Raw genomic sequence first — 16578 nt, forward strand, 5'->3', positions numbered from 1 at the left:
TTATAACATAACAAATTATAAATTAATTGCTTAAATATGCTGCAACTAATACTGATTTAGGCATTACAACTGTCTTCTGACCAAAGTACCATACGTTCTTAGACAGCACATGAAAAAAATTTACATGAAAGGTACAAGTCTCTTATCTGTAACTGAAACACTGAGAATTCATACCAATATCTTATACTTTAATAGAACCTGAAAATAGTTTTGAAATTGGTTTCTAGGATTATTTGATCTACTTCCAGAGGAAGTTTTACAACTTTGAAACAAAAACATAAAGAAATACCATAGCTGAAAAAAAAAATCAAATGAATACATTTGTGGATAAAGACTTTTTATAAATATGAAAACTTACCTTTGCACAGTGTTTGAGGGATCTAGTCTAAGAGATTAGTGAGAAGTGACTTATTACTATACTTTATGAGAAAATACTTACAATATGATTATGTCTCTAGAGGCATTGGCACTTAGTGTAAACTCTTGACAATTAACCACTTTAAAGCCATATCCCTCACAGGAGTATCCACTGATTTCAATGGTTTCTATGTGGATTTGAAGTTGTCCTGTATTCTCTACCTTAAATGTTCTCTTTAATGTGAAATTTGGCTCTCTTAGTTTCAAACCTAAAGGGAAAAAAATCAAGAGGATAGATTCTGCTATCACACATTCCCAAATGAGAACTACATTATTTATGAACTACTGTACATAGGAGGTTATGAGCCAACGCCACATACCAAAGAGATCAGCCATTCCCCAGGTTCCATTAGGAAGCACTCCACTTTGGTATGTCATTTTAGATGGCAAAAGTTTTAGTATACTTTACTTTTCAAATATGCAATAAGTATTAAAACTTTAAATCTCTTAAGATTCAAATCAAACTACCCTGAATGCAAGACATGGGATTTCCTTAATATCTTAAGCATTCATCACTAATAGACAGGCATGTACATATAGAAATACTGTTCCTGTTTTTAGAATTATTTGCTGTTGAAAGCAAATGTGGAAATTTGTGCCCTTGGCACCATTAGGAATACTCACTGTCTATACAATCTTTTAACAATGCTTCTGTGATCTTAAAGCGTAATGAGCTTCCTGGACCCGGAAGCTTGCCTGCCACCCTTAAGTTCTCGGTTGTTCCTTGTCCTTGAACCATCACAGCATCCATCACTGTCAGGTTGTTTCTATGCAAGAACAAGAATACAGTCTTTTGATCTATAATACCTACTGATACTTTATAAGTACACACAGAAATTAATACATTGGATTTAAGTGTGAAAATTTTAAAAAGAGCAAAAGTTGTTCATTGTTAAAGAGTCACACGTGGTACAGTAAGACACTATCCATGTTTGTCAGTGATAAGTACTAAAAATCAACCCACACTTTTATTACAGAACTTACCTGACTATGATTAATGAAGAAACAGTTCTGTTGTGAATTGGAGTAAACTTTACTTTAACAGATTTCTTTTCTCCAGGTTTTAAAATTAGGTTTAAAATTAAATGTCGAGAGAGGCCTTCGGTAAATCCTGTTGAACTTTGCAGTGGATGAGCCTTGAATCATTGTGTAAACAAATAATCATTAATATATTTTCTGGGAAAATGTTTTTCCCCCTCTAACCCTACTTAGAATCATTTAAAAATGATTACAAAAATGACTTTTATCCTTCATAACACTGGTTAGGTGGCAACCAGTGAGAAGACTTCATATTCTGCATTGAGTTAAAAACTGGGCTTTATTTCCCAGGTCACCAAAGTCCTCATGTTTGCACTAAGCATTTATTTTTGTATACATATGTTTTTAATCTTTAAAAAGTTTTTTTTAAATACAACACACACACACACACACACACACAGAGGAAAGGACAAAGACCTAAGACAAATAGCTCAATGTGTTAGCACAAAGCGAACACTGGTGTAACCAACCCCCAGGACTTCCCGTGCTGCCCCAGTCACTGCTGTCCCACTCTTTCCTTCTAAAGAGAACCAACTGAAGAGTTGCAGTATATGTATAGTTTGTAAAAATAGTTCCAATTCATATCAATCTCTCCTTGGATTTCATTTTGAAAACTAGACATGTAATTACTGCTTTATAAGCACATCATGATTTAAAGTTTAGAGTGTAGCTTTGTTTAATACCTAAAATATGATTTTTAATGGCCAGTTACAAGTAAGGTTAAAAAGTGTTTTTTTGTGGGCTGGAGTCATGGCTCAAGTGGCACAACACCTGCCTAGCAAGTGTGAGACACTGATTTCAAACTCCAAGTACCACCAAAAAGGGGAGAAAGGTATTTATTTTTTAAATTTAAAAAATTTACTATTTTATTTTTAAGATTAAGTTTATTTGGGGAGAAAGGTTGGCAATATTTGGCTATAAATAGCCATACCTCTTCATGGCTTGGAAGAGAGTTCTGTATTACTTTCTACTCCTTTCGATGTAGTTAAGTTTAATAGACACAGATCTATCTACTTGTATTAGCACAAATCTACAAATATAACTTATAGTCAATGGACTTTATGAAGAACACAACTTTCTCCTCTTTGGGCAGTACTGGGGCTTGAACCCAGGGCCCCACACTTGCCAGGCAGGTGCTCTACCACTTGAGCCAACCCACCAGCCCTTTTTTGTGTTGGGTTTTTCTTAGATAGGGTCTCATGAAGTATCTGCCTGGGTTGGCTTCAAACTGTGATCCTCCTGATCTCTTCCTCCTGAGTAGCTAGGATTATGGGCTTATGAACCACTAGCACCCAGGCATCACATTTCTTCTTAACTCTTGCTTCTAAGGTGAATCTTTTTTTCTTCCACATCTAACATGCTTTCTGTCAAAGTCAAATTCTACTTGGACAACAGAATATTCTGATTGCTCCACAGTGGTTAGTGACTATATTCCCTCTTACATAAACTATTCTTGGTAATTTATGGATACAATGAACACTAGCTGATTTAAATTCTGATGCCTTGGGAAACACTTCAGAATGTTGTGATGTCCTAGGATGGCATTAAGGGCCTCAATAATTTTACAGTAGTGGTTCTCAAAGAGTGACTCATAGACCCCTTGGGATCTCAGAGATCCTTTCAGGGTACCCATGATGTTACAATCGTTTTCATTTAATACTGACAGAAGTTACTTGCTTTTCACTGGGTTGACATTTGCACTAATGCTCAGCAAAAGCAATGGAGGGTAACACAGTTCACCTTTTAGTGTGAAGCAAGTCAGTGGTGTCAAACTTCTCTAGTAGCTACTGTATGCCTTCCTGCCATGCACTTGCACATGTGAAAAAAAAAGTCCTTGATGAAGCAATAATAAATGAAGTATACATAAAACGCTCCTTTAGTATATTGAAGTTCTATGCTGACTTGAAAAGCTATTTAAGATACAAGCTGAACTAGCTGCTTTGCTTATGAAACTCCATTAATGTCTACAAGAACGGCTGACAGCCAAGCTATGGTCTACTGATAATCTATGGTTATTCGGATGACCATAATTTGGCAGGCATTTTCATGAAGATAAGGCAACTCAATACCCTTAAGGGAAACAACTGCAGTATTTGTTGCTAATGATAAAATATAAGCTTTTGAGCAAAATTTAGAATTTTGTGTAACTTGTATGCAACCCTGATAGCTTTCTAATACTTAAGTTTCTGATGAGATTGGTGGCTATATTAATGAATATGATTTTCTAGATAGTGTATAATTAAATAACATCAACATTTGTAAAGTCTGCATATCTCAATGAACAAGTATTTTCTCTAAAACTGATATACAGTGTTATGACTAGAAAGGTAATTAAGGTACATTTTTCTAATTATACATCTCAGGTCAGTTTCATCACATATATCAATTTAAACAGCGTATCATGAGAAACTGAATAAGGCAGCTATGAAAATCTACCAATTAAGTCATAAAGCCATTAAAGAGATTTATAAAAATGTAAAGAAATCCATCATTTCAAAATAAATGTTTTTAAAAAATATAGCTACTTGCCGGGTGCCAGTGGTTCACGCCTGTAATCCTAGCTACTCAGGAGGCAGAGAACAGAAGGATCACAGTTCAAGGACAGTCCAGACAAATAGTTCAGGAGATCCTATCTTGAAAATACCCAACACAAAAAAGGACTGGTGGAGTGGCTCAAGTAGTATGGAGCCTGCCTTGTAAGAGTAAGGCCCTGAGTTCAAACCCCAGTACTACCCAAATCCAGTACTGCCCCAAAAAAGCTACTTTTCATTTTTGTTACTGATGTGAAATGAATAGGTTTATTATCATTTAAATGAACGATATCAATATTTTACAGATTTCAGTTTTAATTTCTAATATGGTAAAATACCAATACATAACCCATATGATTAAGAAGCCTCTTTGGCTTCTTTATAGTTTCAAGACTGTTAAGGGAGTACTGAGACCAAATATCTTGAGAACCACAGTTCTGTGGCACTACAGAAAACTGGGATAGAAGATTTGTCCTAATTTACCTAGGACCTCCCCTGGATTCTTATTTAGAAAAAATTTCTGAGCTTTCAAATATTCACTCATCTTCCTATCTAGTGTCTAGTTCAGTGGGTGCATTATTCCTTGCAAATACTACTTGTATGCAATAAAATATAAAGATACATATTAGCTCCTTTATTTCTTAGGTGTATGCATTGTCTCCCTTATAAAGCAGAGAAGATGAAGTTCTGGTTCAGCTTTCTTGATAACCTCTGCTAACAGTTTGTTAGCACTGGCATTGTAGGGATGGGAAAAGAAAAGCACACAAAGATTCCAAGAGAAAGGCGTAAGACCAGAGTACACAACTTCAGTCTAGTGTTGCAGCTATTACAATATGAAGCTATGGTAAAGAACCTAATATTAAAAGGTACAAAACTAGGGTGCCGGTGACTCACACCAGTAATTCTAGCTACTTGGGAAGCAATGATCAGGAGGATAGGGTTGAAGACCAACTTGGGCAAATGCAAGATTCTATCTCAAAAATACCCAACAGAAAAAATAGCTGGTAGAGTGTGAGGCTCTAGTAACGCCCCCCAACCCCCCCCCCCCGCAAAAAAGACCGGCTTGCCAAGGTAATGAGCAATTTCTAGTCAGCAATGATCATGTGGTACAGTGGTAAGGACAAGGGTTCTGGAATCTGAGAAAATTAAGATTCGAATTTAGCACTGGGCAGAAGGGCAAGGAGGCCAAGAGACTCCAGGGGTTTTATCTCCCAGTGCTGCCTTCCTGACTGATATACACACTCCTGAATTGTTACTGAGTTGTTAGTCTGAATGATAGAGAACAGTTTGGTTCCTGGAACAACTCACTTTACATATACATTTATTAATTCAAGATTATCTACGGAGTTAAAGCCATATATACTGTGCCAACTAAAAATATAGCTAGTCATAGGTCTCATACTCATAAAGCTTACAATTTTATTACAAACCATGCAGGAAGAAAATTTAAATGATTGAGATTGATATTTTGGTGCTTACTAAGTTATGTATTAGCATATACTTCATCTATAGCCTCACAGTTTCTGGTAGCTATTATGACAAACCTTCATGGGCTTACTGCTTAATGCCTATAGCAACCTTGTTAGTGCGCCTCATCTTGATTTAAATCCCACCCACTCTTCCCAGTTTCTTTGCCTGTAAAATAATTACACTATTCAGCCTTCTTCAGTAACTTGCCCTTCAGCCAAATTTAAGGGCAGCCAATCGGTTTCTTTCACATTTGCGCTAATGATATTATAGAATAGTATAAAGTCTGAATACTTACACTGTTTCTGTAGACTTGGAATTCTAGCGTTCTCAAATCTATCTTTACCACCTTACTCAAGTTAAACCTAAAACAAAAAATGCATATGTATGTCTTCATAAACACTGTCATAATTAAGGGGTTTATGGAATACTGATCTTAAGTTTGTGCTTTATTTGAAAATTATCTTTTAGCAGATTTGGGGATTAATAGCACATTAACAGTCTTCAAAATACTAAAGGCCACAACATATAGTTAGTATCATATTCATTTATTTTTAAAAAAGAACATATAAGAACCGTTCCATCTGCTTTCTCTACAAATTTGTTAGGAGGGAGTTCCACATTGCCTTAACTTGAAAGCCTTTCTAGAAGCTTAATACAATGTCAACCCCTTTCCAGAACCTTTTGTCAAGTTTAATTACAGCTTTGGAATCTAAGTTAAATTGATTACTATATTCACTGCAATAATGTTTTAAATATGTAAAATAATAATACAGAACTAGATAGAACCATTTTGACTAAGTATAGTAATGCTTACCTTGAGACTAACTTATCTACAAAGACTGAAGGGTTGGAATATAAAGCCAGAGGAATAAACTGAACATAGACAGGAACATCTGCAGGATTTTCTAAGGTAATCTCTTCTTCCTTAAACAAAGTAACGATATTATCAAATGAAAGATTTATTTAAAAAAGAGTAACTACTAATTTGTAATCATATTATGTATTTCTAAAACCTGATGTCACCTTGAATACTTACTGAAGAGCAGTTTGTATTAGTGAGCGGGAATTTCAAGAGCCGGGGTGAGCTAAGTATGGATGGCCAGGAGAGCTCAGCAGTGATTTTTGACATTATATTTTTTTGAAGGTCTGTATTTACTTCAAATATGGCACTCGATCTAGAAAAACAATTTGTAAGTCACTGTATCAAAATGAAATACTTGAGCTTTCTGAACACAAGAAATTTTATCAGACTTGTGTACATGAGAAAGTTTATTCTGGCTCTGGAAAAAACCCACAGGTTTATTCGCACTCATATTTTACTAAGCTCTTAATGCTACATGACGATATCTTTATTTTGACTCAGAGTTGCCAAAATATCACAATGGTCACCTGTATTGTCTTTGCCCTGCATATGTAAGGATGACAAATCTTTGGAACAGGTTAATAGCACTAGTACAGATCTGTGTAAGTCTTAAAAACTCTTTTCGAGTACAAATTCAATAAGCAAAGCTGGACTATATTAGGTGACATATTTAGAAAAGCAGGTATAGGCATAGGGCTCCTAAAGGATCTCACATGAATAGGGGAAAGATCTAGATACTCACAGCAAGGGGCTAAGAGTATTCTCAGTGGAACTAATGAGATGGCAGTGCAGTGCTTGGCATATGGTTTTTTCCCCTTGACACAGAACTTAAATGAAATCCTCATGTGCAATGAAGATGTCAGTTGACAGACATAAAATAAGAGTGACTGAAGTAGATAAAGTTTTCAGCAATATTCTGGATATCATTTGAATAATTCTCTACTGGTAATACTTAAAGTTTTATTTGCATAAATTAATTGTACAAAGGGGTTTCATTGTGAGATTTACAATATACACAATGTGCTTTGATCAAATTCACCCCATATATCACTCTTAAGCTGGAATATTTTTTCTCTCTTTTTTTTTTTTTTTTTTTTTTTTTTGGTGATACTAGAGTTTGAACTCAGGGCCTCACCCTTGCCAGGCAGGTGCTCTACCACTTAAGCCACTTCACCAGCCCTATCTTGTGTTGGGTATTTTCAAGATAGGATTTTGTGAATTATTTGCCCAGGCTGGCTTCAAACCGTGATCCTCTTGGTCTCTGCCTCCTAAGTAGCTAGGATTACAGGGGTGAGCCACCGGTGCCTGGCTAAGCTGGAATATCTTGATTCTGACAAACATATTCCAAATTAGCCAACTGAGAAGAACACTTTACTTGTTACATTATCATTTTTTTAGACAAATTCTTTTCTAAAGTACATGAAAGACTTCTATAATATTATATATTGCTACAAGTACATATTTGTAGTATATATTTACATTACCTAATTTGTCACTGGCATACTTTCTATTTGCCAAAGACAAGGGGGAGCTATCTGAATGGGCCCTATGTGCACCCAATAATCCAGCATTTGAAAACAGAGGAGGCAGGTTTCTTTGTAAGAAGCAAATAAATTCTTCTGCTGGAGAATAAGCCTAGCTTACCTTTCACAGGGACCAGTGGCTGGTGAGAAACTTCCTTTCTTACGCAAAAGACTGTCTAAGATGAACACTAGTCATCCTACATAAAGATAATTTCAAATAGTTTCTTTGGCTTTAAGGAAGTATTGTAAGCACCCAAGAAAAGATGAAAATGGTTAGTGTGTGAATTTCTGAACAACACAGAATGACAATGGCAATTTAAAATGCCTTACTAATAATGTTCTGAAGATTAGGCCTATTTTCTTAACTAGACAGTAAAATAACTATTATGAAAATACAGTGACATTTAGAAAGTCATATCAACTAGGGTGTTTCAAATTTGTAAAGATCACTAAAATACTCAAATAAAGCAAAACCACTTACTTATGACCTGAATTTTCCTTTATTGCCATCCATGCTTTGAATAAGCTTTGATGTGAATCCCAATCAGAATCCCACATATCTTCCTGCATGGCCACTCCAGGCTGCACTTTGGGTTCAGCTAAAACAAAGACAGATGTTATGGTAGATTTAGTCCTGTATCTGTATTAACTTACTGGTTTTCCTTCAAAGGATCTCTATAGTACCCAGAGACAGGGATGAATTTTAAAAAGCAAACTTTAATAAATAAAGAATAATTGGGGGGGGAGGGGTTCATACCTATAAACCCATTCACCCAGGAGGTAGAAAATGGGAGATTTGCAGTTTGAGGCCAGTCTTGTCAAAAAGTTAGTGAGATCTCATCTCAACAAATAAGCTAGGTGTGGTGGCACAATCCTGAAATCCTAACTATGCAGAAAGCTGTAGGTAGAAGGTCTGAGGCTGCCCAGACAAAAATGGAAGACCCTATCTTAAAAACAACTAAAGGAAACAAAACAAAACAAAAAATATTGTGGGGCAGTGAAGGAATGAGAAGGAGCAAAATAACTTACCTTTGGACAGAAAAGGCAAGCCAACATAGCAATGATCCCCACACTGTAGTCCAGGATCAAAATAAATGTTTGCAATCTGTAAAGGGTCACAGAAGAGTCATGAATACCAAATGCACAGAAGTCACAGTAACAAGTTATTAATGTATATGAATTCTCAAATATGACATTTCCAAACCTTTGATTTCTTTCCTGGCTCTAAGTCTTCCCTATTACCCCGTAATCGTTTGTAGTAAAATCGCACATCTTCTGACAAAGATCTTATTTGCTGTATTTTTACCTTCTGTGAGAAGGAATTCATAATATTTAAACTTTGATGAACTATTTTCCCCTGAAGGAAGAAAAACAAACAAATACTCATTCACATATGGCCAAACTTTCTTAAGATTACAGATTTTATAGCTGACAAGCCAACCAATAGTCTAAAAGACATTACAAGTTTTCATCAGCTGACAATCTAAATTTACAATCAAGAGCCAAAAACTCCACTAATTTTTTGTTGTTATGGCACATTACAGGAAAGGACAGATGCAACAACCAGGTGTGGTTGTGCACATCTGTAATCCTAGCACTTGGGAGGCAGAGGCAGGAGGATTGAGATTTAGAGGCCTGGGCTATGTAGCAAGACCTGTCTAAAAAAAAAACAAACAAGCAAACAACAACAACAAAAAATATTATCAAGTATCTTATTAAAACAGCATGCAGATTAAATTCTTGGGGAGGGTGGTTTGGGATAGGGTCTTATTTTATAGCCCAAGTGGCCTGGAACCCAAGATCCTTGTAGCTCAGCTTCCTGAGTGCTGGGATTACAGGCATGTACCACTATACCCAGTCAGATGAAACTCTTAATAACTAGTGCCTGTTCTCACCAATTATAAGCTTCTTTTTATGATAGGGTATCAAATTTAAAAAAACAAAAGAAATTTAAGTAATTCTCAGTAAAATCATATTACAAGCCTATACTGTCTTTTGGCTGAAGACAGAATTTTATATGTTTGTGTACATGATTCTTTCCCACTTGAAAAAATATCTTTTAATATTTGGTATTTAAAAATACAGAAGTTAAGAGAATGCACAGGGAAAAAAGAGCTGACTGATGGTGATGTTGAGACCAATCTTTCTCATTTATAGCTTAGTGAAAATAAAACACCCTGGCAATTCCCCAAAGGGTAGGTATGTGGCTGTGAGGGAAAGAAGGCTATAACAGGGCAAGCAGTGGTGCCTTCCTGGCAGTGACCTGGACTTCAGTACCTTTAATAGCTACTTCCCCTGAGCCTTGGCTCTTAGGGCTGTGGAGGGGATCAAAAGAGGTAGTAAAGTTCCTTTTGCAGTTCTATTCAAATATTAAACTATGAGTTATTTGAAATGTTTAATCTGAGGTACTATTTCCTTCAGATAACTCTAGGGTATTCTCCCTCTGATAGAGATTTTACAGAGTTTGGTAATATAATGTTAATTTAAAATTCTAAATTCTAAAATTCTGGCTCTGAAGCCATTTAAGATAGTCAAAAGTTTGAGCTGAAGCAGTTCAAAACACCTTGTTTTTATACAGACACTTTCTTATCTACTCTATTCACTGGCCTTTTCCTTAGGTCACCTGCTGTCTTCTGAACTGAACTATTTCCTTCAGGATTTATGCAGAGATTAAGGGGATCATTCATTCTAAGGATAATTAAAGAAGGAATAGATTTTATTTTTTTCTGATAAATAATGAAGTCAGGAGCTCAATATATAGTCAGTACAAAGTGGAATGACAGGAAGGGGATGGTTTAATTAAGACCCAAACTAAAATGTATGGAACCTATTAGTTCAAAATTTTTATTTCCAAGAAGCTAAATCTTGAATTTAGGTTTTACTATATATAGCATTCAGACTTTGCATGTCTTGATTCTCTTAATCCATTATATTTCCTATTACAGGATAAGAAATACTTCTACATTTGCCCTAAGGCATCCTTAATTGAACGGACCTGCGCAAACTCCAGAAACTTCCTGTTTTCCCTCTTCTTTTCTCCTTTCTCCAGGCTCAAGTTGAGCTAGAGTTTTGACTTCTCTATCCACCCAACCCCCCATAGTTGCCTTAATTTTTTGACTTCACCAAAATACTCAAGCACAGTTTAAGTAACTCATGTGAAATGTCTTTTGCCTATGTTCTCTCTCCATTGTTTTGTTTCTTCACCCAATCATCTACTAAGTTCCTCCACTGGGGATACAATATTCTTCACCTCTTTCCTACAGGACCTCAAAGTTTCATTAGGAAGATCAATTTGTAAGGCAATATTTATTGCACAATATGAGGACTGCTTCAAGAGAGAATTTCAAAGTGCCCAAGGATCACACATGACACAACTAGTACTGTACAGGAGTTAAGAAATTTTCCCGAGTCCTTGAATTTACACTATGTAGCAACTTATAAATCAACTTAAATTCTTTAGTCATATTTAAATTACAAAAAGCAACAAAAAGATTGATTTAATATAGAAATAAAGGTTTTATAGACTACATATTTCCTCTATTTAATTTTATACATACAATCACACACAAGAGCATACTTTTATTATGCTGTTGTGTGTGTGTGTGCATGTATAAAAATGTACAAAATACAAAGATTCTCTTTGGGCTTCTGTTTTTTAAAATAATGAATTCTAAGGATTTCTCAAAAATTTTTAAGTTTTTATTCAAGAAAAGTCCTAGGATACAAAATTATATCTTAATTCTTTATCTCCATACTAGTTATGTATATGATTTCATATTTTTTCATAATCAGTCATGGTTCATGTTTCTACAGATTTCATACAGATTGTGCTTTTGCTTATATACACTTAAAATAATTAGAATTAAGGCTGTCAATTAAAGTATAAAGTGCTTGTTTAGTATTAGAGCACCCTGGGTTCCATTCCCAGAACTACAAAAACCAAAACAAAACAAACACACAAAAAAGGATATGAGGAAAAAAAAGGAGAAATTTTTGGACAGGAGATGAGAAGAACTGAATCATGAAGATGTACAGTTCTATGAAGGGAGAGAGGGCAGACAAAGTAGAGAAGCAGCAAAGGTTTGAAGGTAGGAAGGACTCTGCCACCTTTGCCAATGGCTCAATCCTTCCCTCAGCCAGTCTCTGGGCCCCTAGGCACTCCACTGTTTCAATGTGTCCTGTGTTTCCTTCTGCCAGAGAGTCAATCTTTATTTAAAGTTTAGCTTTGACAATGTCAAGCCTTTGCTCAAAAACTTTAGATTCCTATGGACTTAAGTGCACTTAATTTTCTTCATGCTACCACTCCAACATACTATTGTATCTTCTTTTAAAACTTCCCATCATTCTTTCCCAACTAGACAACCCAATACTGCCTGAATGCGCCTCAGACTTTGCTATCTCTTGGCTTTGTTGAGGTTGTTCCCTGGCCCTGGATGCAAGTCCTTGCCACCCCTTCTCAGCCCCTCCTAGAACAAATTCTAAGCAAACTCACATGGCACCTTCATCAGTGAAATGTGTTCTTGCTCTCACAGCACCTTATCTGTACTCTCTTTATATCTATGGATCTTGGGTCCATTTCCCACTCTAGCTAGAAAAACTTTTGAGGGAGAGGATGATTTCTTATTCTTCTTTACATCTTTTAAACACCCTGGTGCAATGTATTAATAAAGAATACTGACTTTACTATTGAATTCCATAAATGCAGAGATAAAGGAAAAGGAAAAAACTTAGCAAGAACAAGTCTGTAAATTGTCTTACTGGAAAAGAAGGAGGGAGAACCATATGCTTAGGGAAGCAGGTAAGTGAGCCCACTGCGATCACAGCCTTCACAGGAATGGTTAGGATCTGTGGAGTCAAGAGGCAGACCACCATGAAGTCAGCGTTTAAATCTGAGATTGAGCTTGACAACTGCTCTATTGTTTTGGGGGTTGAAAAGTAAAACCCATTTTAGGACTTATACTAGCAATAATCAACTTACAACCAATATTAAAATCACCTGTGGATACTATTTAATCTGTCCAATGTTCGCCATAAAATATAATGTAATATAATAAATTTCCATGTACTACTCAGTAATTTACTGAAAATATGCTTAACAAGATTAAATAATAGGGAAGGAATAGATTTTTCAAAATATAAGCATTTAACCAATTGATTTAAAATTGAAAGTCAAGTTGTACTCCTAAAACAATATATATACAAACTCAGCATTTTCTACTTTTATAGCTATTTTTTGTACACAGAAATAGATACCAACCCAACCTTTAAAAACAAGCTGAGCATTCCAGAGTTAGAATCCCAACTAATCTCTATTGACATAAATGAGTAGCTGATGTAGTGATATAAAAAGATATTCACTCTTATTTTTATCCACACAGCAAAAATCTTGATTTTGAAATGTACTTATTTCTACAGTGAATGTGAAGCATGAATTCCCCACTTTTGGAGATAATTAACTTGACATAGTCCCAACAAATACTTTATTATTAAATGGCCAATTTTTTTTTATTTTGCAATTAGATTTCTTTTACGAGGGGATTGTGCATGCTAAAAACACACAGGAAGATAAGGATAGCAACTTGGTAAATTTATTAGTGCTTAACTTCCCAAACAGCTTTTAAATGTTAAATTAAAAATAGTTACACAAAGGGCTGATGGCATGGCTCAAGTGACAGAGAGTCTGCCTAGCAAGCATGAGGCCTGAAGTTTAAACCCCAGTACTGCACCCCCAACCCCCAAAAAAATGGGGCAGAAATATAACTATTCAAGATTTCATTGAATACACAACATAAACCCTATGGAAAAGTCCATAAAAAAGCTCAATGATATTTTTTGTGCCTTGACTTAGAATGACTCCTATAATTATCAATATAAGAACTTAAGCCACATATCCTGATGTTACTCTTTTTTAGAAATGTAAACCTTTATGACTGCAGGAAGAATCAAGGCATGTAGCTCAGAACATTCTGTCAGGCTTTGTGAAGGGCTGTAACTTTTTGTAGCAGGTTTCTAACAGAGTAATTCTAAATGTGCTAAAGTCATTTTTCTGAAGTAGGTTTTTTAGTTAGGAAGTTTCAGCTTTATGAGAAAACCATAAGCTAATGAATACTAATCTTCTGAAGATGATTCTCAAAAGCTCAGTTTTAAGGCATGAAACTGATAAACTGTAACTATGAGTACATTTAGTTCTCTGTTTCTATAAAAATAAAAAGCCCTATAAATAGGTACAATTTTTATGCATCAGTCAAAACTAATAAAAATAAAAAAGGACTGAAAAACCCCATTGATACAAATTCCCAGTAAGTCCATGAATTCCTAATAAAGTCCTTACCTCATAGTCTGTTGTGATCTGTATGGCTCCATCATGAATCCCTTCTAGTTTCTTTGCAGTAAGTTTGACTCTGAATACTGCAAAATATCCAGAAGCTAGTAGTACCTGTATGTAGTAAAAATGACATCATTCACTAGCCTTGCAAGTTTAAGTGTCCATTAAAGTAGAAAGGAAGGTTATATTGATAAATTGACTTCTAAATCCTAACATATACCAAAATGACACTGAATTACATCATCATGTACAAACATCTAAAAATAATGTCCATTTTCATGTTCATTTATTCCATGTGCCACTGAGAACACTGGCTCCAGAAAGCAGTCAGACTACAATCTGGGGAGGAGTATGGTCTCTTGTCAGTAGAGCTCCTCAGTTACTTCCCTTGCTTTTGAATATCCAACAGGGGTGAGGGCTGGAGCAGAGGGACAAGCCTTCCACCAGCATACAAAGTTGATTCTGCTTCAGATTCTTAATATAACTCTATAATGTTATTAACAGTGACTTCTTCACAGCAGTTGAGAATGATCATTTCAAAACATTAAATCTGTAGCATTCCATGGAAGTATATTTTCCAACAAAGGACAAATAAGCATAAAGACATTTGCTTTCTTTTTTGTAAAACTATCCCCAAGAAGTTCTAATTCTAACCTGCAGATGAGATATGTAAAACCCTCCTTTCACAGCAGATGATTCTTCTAGTTCTTTTCTTAGTAGGTATATACTCCAAGTTCCCTTTTCAGTAGAGGTGAGTCATGAGAGTGATCTGTTTGTTTTTCCTTGCTTAGTGCTCTCTTAATACCAATTGTGCATATTTATCAGACAAAGTAAAAGCACCGGGAAGATTCTCACAGGGATCCTAAGGTTTGCCTCATTAATACGTTTTTCTAGTCAGTGCAGAAAACAGACAAGACCATTTTCAGACTACTGTCTGATTGAAAATACATTTTTCTAATTTCAGGCCTCTCTCTCTTTTTCTCTAATAAACAGAGCGTTAATTTAGTACCCACGGAAATTTCTCTTGTAATTACTCTATGTTAAATAAAGATGATTTAAATTTTGCTTGCTGTAAAACTTTTTATAACAAGGTAGATCTTAACACCTGTGGATTTCAGTGCCCTCATCATGAAAGGAGAAGGTTGGAGTAGACAGTCTATAAGATCCTTTTAAAACAAAAAAGCAACCAATGCTATTATGAATCATGTAAAAATACTAATTAACATTTGCAACACAGCAATAGTCTTTAATTTGTAGTTTAGACATCCACCTTCACTTCAGGAAGTAATAAAAAAGCTTACTTACTGATGATTGGTCAGATAAAGAGGATTTTTCCAGCTCTGGAAGGCTTGAAATTATTGTAGTTCTATTGCCTCTTTCTGTAGCTACAAGTTCTATAGACAAACCATCTCCTATGATATGCCAACTTTTTATAGCCAACTTAAAAAGGAGAAAATATGAAAGTGATTATTACAACAAAGCATAAAATTCTTAAATGTGATTCACAATAAAAACAACTTTTACCTCAATTGGATTGCTGTTTATAATTGCAAATAAAATATTACTTGCTTCTGTAGCACTCAGTACTCCAAAGTCTATGAAACGTTCTTCTATTTTGGGGGGCAATACAAAGTACTGGAAAGATACAAAAGAACCAAATTAAATATAAAACCACCTTTATGTAACAGAATGTTATCAAGAGAAAGTGACTATACTAAATATACTAAAGTTTCTATAATTTATGTAAATATGCATACATATATACAACACAGTTGAGAACTTTGTACAACAATCTGCGGGCAATCAGAAATGGAAACAATCAGGGCCTCTATGGAGCAGCTACTTTTCCTCTGAAGGCAGACAACAGAAGAAGTTCAAATACTAGGAAGGGTAAGTGGAACCCTTGGCAATTAGGCAAAAAGTCTGTAGGCACTCAGTTTTTAAATAACTACAAATAAGTCATTATTTAAATAAAATTCTTGAAGGAGTGGGTAATACCTAGGCTCCCTATAGCTCTATGATTATAACTGATGTTGACTTGGAGGATTACACATATCTTATGTTCCTTTTTATCTTTTCCAACAGTTTTATCTCTTATCTAAACTTCTTTCACTGCTTACCCTCACTATAGTTTTGTTTGAATTTTTTTTTTTTTTGGTCTGGTTCATTTTCCCTGCTAAAGACCTCTATCCTTCCCTCTGTACTATATTTACATTACTCTCCCAAATGTGTGTCCTTACCACCTATTTCCTCTTTATTCTCTGCTTTTCTCTGTCCTGATATTTCCTGACTTTGGTCTCCCTGAAGGGAGACCCTAACTACAGGAAGCAACTGCATCCTGAGGAGAGGCTGGTCAACTATGCTCCAAAAATATTGAAATAAAATTTCCAGAAATAAACAATTCATTAAGTT

At 35.3% G+C, this 16578-nt stretch overlaps 1 protein-coding gene across 2 annotated transcripts in view; it reads right to left on the minus strand.

Moving 5' to 3' along the window:
• Nucleotides 1-16578, minus strand: part of Tmem131 (transmembrane protein 131) — a 174694-nt gene that overhangs the window by 26114 nt on the left and 132002 nt on the right. For both annotated transcript variants that reach the window (XM_020177767.2, XM_020177766.2), the window contains exons 16-28: nucleotides 15691-15801; nucleotides 15472-15606; nucleotides 14173-14277; nucleotides 12600-12686; nucleotides 9046-9198; nucleotides 8871-8946; nucleotides 8323-8440; nucleotides 6493-6631; nucleotides 6271-6380; nucleotides 5752-5818; nucleotides 1402-1553; nucleotides 1042-1184; nucleotides 440-626 (exon numbers count right to left, since the gene is read on the minus strand). In XM_020177767.2, the coding sequence (XP_020033356.2) occupies nucleotides 440-626; nucleotides 1042-1184; nucleotides 1402-1553; nucleotides 5752-5818; nucleotides 6271-6380; nucleotides 6493-6631; nucleotides 8323-8440; nucleotides 8871-8946; nucleotides 9046-9198; nucleotides 12600-12686; nucleotides 14173-14277; nucleotides 15472-15606; nucleotides 15691-15801 (1583 nt within the window). The remainder of the gene's footprint in view (nucleotides 1-439; nucleotides 627-1041; nucleotides 1185-1401; nucleotides 1554-5751; nucleotides 5819-6270; nucleotides 6381-6492; nucleotides 6632-8322; nucleotides 8441-8870; nucleotides 8947-9045; nucleotides 9199-12599; nucleotides 12687-14172; nucleotides 14278-15471; nucleotides 15607-15690; nucleotides 15802-16578) is intronic.

This window comes from Castor canadensis, chromosome 12 (genome assembly GCF_047511655.1).
Source record: "Castor canadensis chromosome 12, mCasCan1.hap1v2, whole genome shotgun sequence".
Classification (NCBI taxonomy): Eukaryota; Metazoa; Chordata; class Mammalia; order Rodentia; family Castoridae; genus Castor; species Castor canadensis.